General features: G+C 28.5%; 1 protein-coding gene and 1 long non-coding RNA gene across 3 annotated transcripts; both read left to right on the forward strand.

The window, feature by feature from the left end:
* The first annotated feature begins 225 nt into the window (after nt 1–225).
* Nucleotides 226–1729, forward strand: LOC122849516. Of its 2 annotated transcripts, none has more exons than XR_006373579.1 (3): nt 226–517; nt 599–752; nt 830–1729. It is a non-coding gene; the product is annotated as an uncharacterized LOC122849516 (long non-coding RNA). The 2 variants fall into 2 exon arrangements; XR_006373578.1 differs by having other exon boundaries at nt 599–748.
* Nucleotides 1730–2281: 552 nt separating this feature from the next.
* LOC122849517 (SET and MYND domain-containing protein 4-like) lies at nt 2282–4921 on the forward strand. The gene is made up of 5 exons (XM_044148229.1): nt 2282–2496; nt 2750–4055; nt 4142–4300; nt 4389–4532; nt 4634–4921. The coding sequence occupies exons 2-5, from the start codon at nt 2751–2753 to the stop codon at nt 4874–4876; spliced, it is 1851 nt and encodes a 616-aa protein (XP_044004164.1). The 5' UTR covers nt 2282–2496; nt 2750; the 3' UTR covers nt 4877–4921.
* The last annotated feature ends 2320 nt before the right edge of the window (nt 4922–7241 follow it).

Consider the following 7241-nt stretch of genomic DNA (forward strand, 5'->3'; position numbering starts at 1 on the left):
AATATTTATATATTATTCAATCATTTAAATGATTGAATAATATATAAATAAACCAATTGGTTTCCATTCTTTTATATTTTACTTAACGAAAAAATATTAGTATAAAAGCGAAACCCGGCGATACTTGCGAGGCGAGACCGAGACCGAGACCGAGACCGAGACCGAGACCGAGACCTGGGGGGCTATTCTCGAATTCATACGAGTCGACTCGTTCACACCAAGGTCTGTAGATTAATAGACGGCTGGGATAAGGTCGTCGCATGACTCAGTGCGCATGCGCGGTCAGCCATGTTTGATGCTATTCCCCACTCCTAATGTTCACCACACAATGTAAACAAACAGTGTATGGCATGTCAAAAAAATTTCAACATCAAAATTTAATCATTTATTTATTGAATAAATATTGTACGTCAACGTTGTGCGATCGGTTGCTTCCCCCAGAGATTCAGATCATCGTCGAAAATGATCTACTGGTGCTGGTGTGAGCCAAATAAAACCAAGCTCAACGTTATGTGAGGTAAGATTATTTCTTCACATGATTTTCTTTTTCCTGATCAAAATTATTAGTTTACTAGTTAAAAAATATTGATATTTACAGATATATTTATAAAGATCCAACATAATGAATCTCAATATGAACAACATCGTCAGGATGGCTCAAAAAAAATTAAAACCAAATGCAGTACCAACTTTGTTTGGTGATGTTTTGATAGTTTTTTTAAGTAAAATTCACCAAAATACAAGTGACGTGAGTAAGAATAAACATTGAATTTTAACTTATATTAAAGTTGTCTTGATAAAAAAATATTAATAGTTATTTTTTTTTTAGAACATGATGTTAATTAGAGTTCATGTGAATCACTAAAGCAGTTTTCATCAACAAACTTAGATGAATCTTTTCAGACCATTGCTTGATGTAATCATAGATAAATATACCACTGACAACAAAAAGAGTTTATTCAAGTTACCAAAGTCTAATAATACCAATAAATGTTTACAAGTGATGAGCAGCAGATTGAATTGCCACTAGTAAACTTGGATAAGGATCATATAGTATCAATTCTTGCTGATGAATTACAAGCAGAAATAATAAAAAAATATAATGAAGGAGTTATCAAATTTAATTTCATGCTTCAAAATCAACATTGTCTTTATCACCACGAAATTTCGAGTTTAAACTAGGAAGTAGAAAGCTTAAAAAAAATAAATATCAGTTTAGACTGCGAATTACGAGTTGAATAAGAAAAAAGGATACTGTCAGAAAGACAACGAGAAAAAATTAAAAACAAGTTTAACAAGCTTCTTAATGTATTCGGAAAATTGTCCATTTTTAAAAAACCTTTTAATTGAGTTATTTTATTCACTTATTTATAGTATGCGACAGGCAAAAGCCTACTAAAGCCAGAAAAATATATTTTGTTGTCAGATAAAAAATTGTATTCGACTATTTTATTTTTATATTGAAAAAGAAAAAATTATATTATTCGAGTAAATTTTGTTTCACTTTTTTACAACTATTTATATTAAACTGTCTGATAACTTTGTCAATTTTTCAGAATATTTAATTAATTATTAATTGAAAAAAATTAAGTGTTAACTTCTTGTTGTATACTGTTTCTGTAATAGACCAGATGTAAGCTATAAAGATGGTTTAAATAATGCGCGCCTAAAAGTCGGCCATGTTTGACGCTTGTGCGACGACCTTATCCCAGCCGTCTATTAATCTACAGACCTTGGTTCACACGGACCGAGGTCAGTGAACGGATCTCACATCTCTACTCAAGGCAAGATCCGTCAACGGACCTCGATCCGTGTGAACGAGTCGACTCGTATGAATTCGAGAATAGCCCCCCTGGTGCGAACGAGCGAGACCGATACCGAGACTCGCTGAATCTCGTCTCGTCTCGTACCGCATGAAGCCCTACTATCAACGTGTATTGCGATAAAAAAGAAAAAACAAGGTTCCTTATTAAAATTTATATTCAACTGATGAAATTAAATATATTTTTTTCCATTTGAAATATGATAATATACATTATATAAATAGTTCTCAAATATTATATCAAATTTATTACTATAATATATTTATTGTTTATTGTACTCTAGATATAGTAATATAATCAGAGAGAGAGAGAGAGAGTTAGAGAGAAAATGTGATTTATTTATTGGCGCTAGCATCGCTGTTGAAAAAAGAGGTAAATAAACACCCTGTAGTGCCCCCCGTACATCACTGCAGTTCTGATATTCTGCTTTTTCTCGTTTTTTCTTTTTTATGCAACGTTCTGTCAAGTGGTTTTGTTAAGTGTCTCATTATTTACATCATCCATCTCACATTAACTAACAACAATACTGTTATACAGTTGATTTCTGTTAAAAGGTTAAACAATTCATCAAAAAAAAATTTACCAAAGTGGATTAATAAATTTCTTTTGCAATTTTATATTTGGTTTCATTAAAAAATATTTATTTTTTCAAGTAAAAATCAACAAAGACCAAGTAAGTTTTTATTAACATTGTTTATTATTTAATGATTTTCTTTTTAACATCAACTATTTGAAATTATTATTCATACAATAAAGATCGAAAATTAATTTACAAATAAAAATTATTCTTATTCAATTATCAGTTGTTAAAATTGATTTTAAATTGATAGGAGAAGAAAATAAAATAATACATTTAAATTCATTTAAAATATACAATAATCAAATTGTTTAAACAAAAAATGTAAACTATTAATTTTCTCTTGTAGAATGTCTATTCCTGGTGATGCTATAAGAACTGCTGAAAGACTATTTTCCAAAACAAAAACATTTGAAGATAAAATTGAAGTGGCATGGAACTCAATTGTTGGTCCATATTTTGAAGAAAATAGTGATAAAATTGATAAAAAGGTTAGTTACTCAAAGTTGTGGAGAGAAATTGGTAACAAAGTATACACTACTGCGAAAAATGAAGATTATTTACGCAAGTCAATCGAAGCATACACCAAGAGCATCGCTTATGCACCAGTTGGATCCGAAGAATTGTCATTGGCTTATGCAAATCGTTCAGCTGTATTGTTCAGGGCAAGACTCTATGAAGATTGTCTTCTCGACATTGAACGTTCATTAGAGGCAGGCTATCCTGATAATTTAAAAACAAAATTATATGTTCGTCAAGCATTGTGCTTCAAGGCCTTGAAACCAAACTCAAAACTTGAAACAGATATTCCAATGGCCAGTGCAAAGCAATGGCTACCTAATTTAAAAAAAAACAATCCAAATTACAACATCAAAGATGAATTTTTAAAAATGATGAATCAACTTGAAGAACCTCGTGATACAAACATTGTTAAATTCACTCCAATAATTAAAAATAATAATTCAATAATAGCTGGTGGATCTGATGCAATTAAATTAAAAAAAACAAATGAAAATAAACAGTATATTGTAACAACAAGAGATATTAAATCTGGTGAATTTATTTACATCAATAAACCATTTGAAATGAGTACTTGTGATGATAAACGTTACAACACTTGTTGGCATTGTTGTCGTCAAACGTTGGCTGGTGTACCATGTGACAAATGTCCAAGTATAGTATTTTGTTCACAAGAATGTAAAGATATTGCTTGGAATGAATACCATGATCTTGAATGTCAACTTTTAAATTTTTCTATGAAATTAGAAATGAGTATTGGAGACGATTGGCAATTCCAATTAACAATTAAAATTTTATCAAAAGCACTCAAAACTGCTGGTGGTATTGATGAATTGAATAAAAAAATTAATGATGTTGATTCAATGAAAGATAAATCAATGATTTATACTGATGGTATTTTTGAGTTTAATACTATTGATAATTTTCATCGTCTTGATTATTGCAAGCAAACATATGATGAATGTTCATTACCTCGAGTAGTTCGAATTCTGGAAACTGTATTAATGTTTGGTCTTGAAACAAATATATTTGGTCAAAAAATGGAAATTGCTGAAATTTATTCAAACAAACAATCAACAATTTTAGGAGGTTTGATACTCAGGTATTTTATGATTGTCAAGCACAATGTTGTTTATGTAAGTATAAAATATTTTTCATTCTCTAAATAATTAGAAGACTGTAATTATTAATGTAACTTATGATTTTATTTTTTATAAATTAGTGCAATGATGATATATCAAAAGGGGAGTCGTTGGTTCATGCTATTATAATGCCATTTAAACACATGTTGGTACAGAATTGTGATCCTCATGTCAACTGGTACAGCTATGAATCGAATGTTGCAGTTTTAGCTGAACGACCAATCAAAAAAGGAGAAAAAGTACTTGTTTTCTTTTAAACAACATGTATTTTAATTTATCAATATCAACTCATGAAACCATTAATTATATTTGTGTTTTTTATTTTAGATATGTGTCTCATCAGTTGGATGTTACCAGCACGTAACATTATCTGAACGTCGAATCAAAATGGCGTTATCTAATCTTCCACCATGCAAATGTCCAGCATGTGTACAAGATTTACCACTGATGGAATATCTTCCATCTTATAAGGTAAAGTTTTTATTTCTTTAAAAATAAATAATTAGATTATTTATAAATCATTATTAGCAATTTGATTATAATTTAAAGCTTATATTTTTTTCATTTTTCAGAGTTTGAACTTGTCGAATAAAATTCAAAGAGAATTCGATCGTTTCATGGTTAAATTAGCTGATTATCTTGAGCTTATTGATGAAGGAGATGCCGAAAAATTGCTTAAAATAAAAGACACTTTGGCTGAAATGTCTAATAAATTTTATCAACACGTTACTCTACCTTGCCAAGAAGCTTCTGTATTTTCACAGTTACTGAGATTTATGTATCATCAACTCTCTATTCCACGTTGCATTATTTAATATACTATAATTATAATTATAATTTTTTTAAGAAAAAGAAAAAAAATTTAGCCGTTTTAATAAGTGTTTGAGTTTTAGTGTCAAAAAATAATTTAAAGTTATAATATTTTCTTTTTTAACAATTGTTCTTTATCAATACATAAACTCATTAAAAAAAAAAAAAAATTAAAAACAATTTAAACACTGTAAGTACTGTATCAAGAAATTCCTTGAAATTTTTAGATAATAAATAATAATTGTTCAAGATCATCATTATATTTTATTACAAGTAAATCAAGTAATGATAATGAATTTTTCGATACAATCGATAAGTGTAAAAGTTATGAATTGACATTAATGATGATAACGATAATAAAAAATATGATAATTCAGGGGTTAAATTTCATGTAATTTTGACTATCGTCACTGACCTTTCACTGTTGCTATTGCAGCATTGAAGCTCGAAAATCTGTATATAGAAAGAGATTGATGTGCAATGAGGGAAAATCTCGGAGAAAACTATTAATAGCTCAAAGAAGCGTACGTATCTTGAGAGTATATATGAGCAAATAAATTAAAGCATACACCAAGAGCAGTTGGATCGAGTTAATTGTCATTAAACACATCATAAAGCTATATAAATTCACAAAAGCTCGCCTTCTTTTTGCAGGCACATTTTTATTATCTCATTTATTACATGTTCTCAAAACAATGAGGAATTTTTTCCTTGTTCAATGTGATAAGAACTACCCTCTTGCTTGAACGTCCTCAGAGCTCAAATTTAATTTTTTACAATGTGTATGTTTTATGCATATATATTTAATACTACTATATTGCGCATAGGGTATGATTTTGTTCGGATTCATTACGGTGCAGACAATCTCTCTGTCGCATAGGGATGTGCGATACTTTTAAAAGTTTTCAGTATCGATATATCGGATATTTTTTTTTTCAAATATCGGTTATCCGATACATCGGATTGAAAAGTACTCGATATATCGAATATCGAGTACTTTTAGAATAAAAAAAAAATGATCATACAGTTGCTGAAGCAACTGTGCCTTCCCTGCGGGGGGAATTTTAATTTCTTCTTTAATATATATCGAAATTCGTGACTGCAAATTTATTTCATTCTCTATCGTTACAATGATTATTGTTACAACTAAAATTTATTTAATTTTCATTCATTTTGCTTGTTCCTTCTAATGGGTCATCTCCATGTCCAGAATCGCTTTCTTCTAACCTTTTAAACTCTCCGTTTTTATTCATTTTGTTGTACTATGATTTTAGCCTGTCAATGTTAAATATTTATTACGAAATTGTCGAGTTCGATTGTATTTATTTTATTTACTTTTTTCTCTCGGTTGAATAAGGATTTAACGTTTTAGTTGTTGCTGAAGTCGTCGTTATATTTTTAATTTTTTTATATTCATTTATTTTCAATTCCTTTGATGCTATCACATCACCCTTTTTTCGCTAGAAATTTTCTGCCTCTTCATTCCATAAAGTTAGTCCAATCTAAAATATATTTCCTTTGGTAAAATTATTATCTTTGTTTAGTTTAATCAAACTTTTTTTCATTTAAATTTTATTTTACTTCATAATCACTGTCGTCTTCTAATGTTATTGTTCTTTATTTTAATAACCGTACTGACATTGCATATATAAATTCCACTTTATTTATTGCTATTATGATTGCGATGATATCTAAATAATGTCATTATTATTATTGAATAGTTCTCTTTTTTTTTTTTTTTTTTTTTCGCTAAAATTATTTTGCCTGCAAATGATTTAATTGGTAGATGTACAATTTCTTGTATTTTTTTAATCTCGAAATTAATTTTTGGTATATTTTCATTTTCCTCATCGTCATCGAATTTTATATTAGCTTCTACTGGTATCATTATTTCTTTATTATTTATTGATGGGTATTGTTCATTAATTTTTCTCACTAATCCTCCAATGATCGTATATATTTTGTTTAACTTGAATATTTAATAATTTATCATGTTAATAATTTTTTTTTAAATCTTTTTGTTGAAAAATCTTGTTGTTAAATATGATTTTTCCATGATATTCTGCTATACTTTTCTTTTTGTTTACTCATATTTTCCTAATATTTTCCTATAATTATCGTATTTTTCTTTATATTCAGTGTTTTTTCTATATTTTCATTTATTCGTTTATATATTCTTTATTTTTCTATATTTTTCTTCATTTTCCATATTCATCTTGTTTAGATTAATTAAGGGACTTAGAAAATGTTCGGGGAGGGGGGGGGGGCCAAATTGATATGTTCCCTTATTTATCGTTTTTTTTTTTATATTCAGTCACTTTTCTATATTTTCGTTTATATTTACCGATTTTTCTTTGATATTTTCCTATA

The sequence above is a fragment of the Aphidius gifuensis genome, linkage group LG2, assembly GCF_014905175.1.
Source record: "Aphidius gifuensis isolate YNYX2018 linkage group LG2, ASM1490517v1, whole genome shotgun sequence".
In the NCBI taxonomy this organism is placed as follows: domain Eukaryota; kingdom Metazoa; phylum Arthropoda; class Insecta; order Hymenoptera; family Braconidae; genus Aphidius; species Aphidius gifuensis.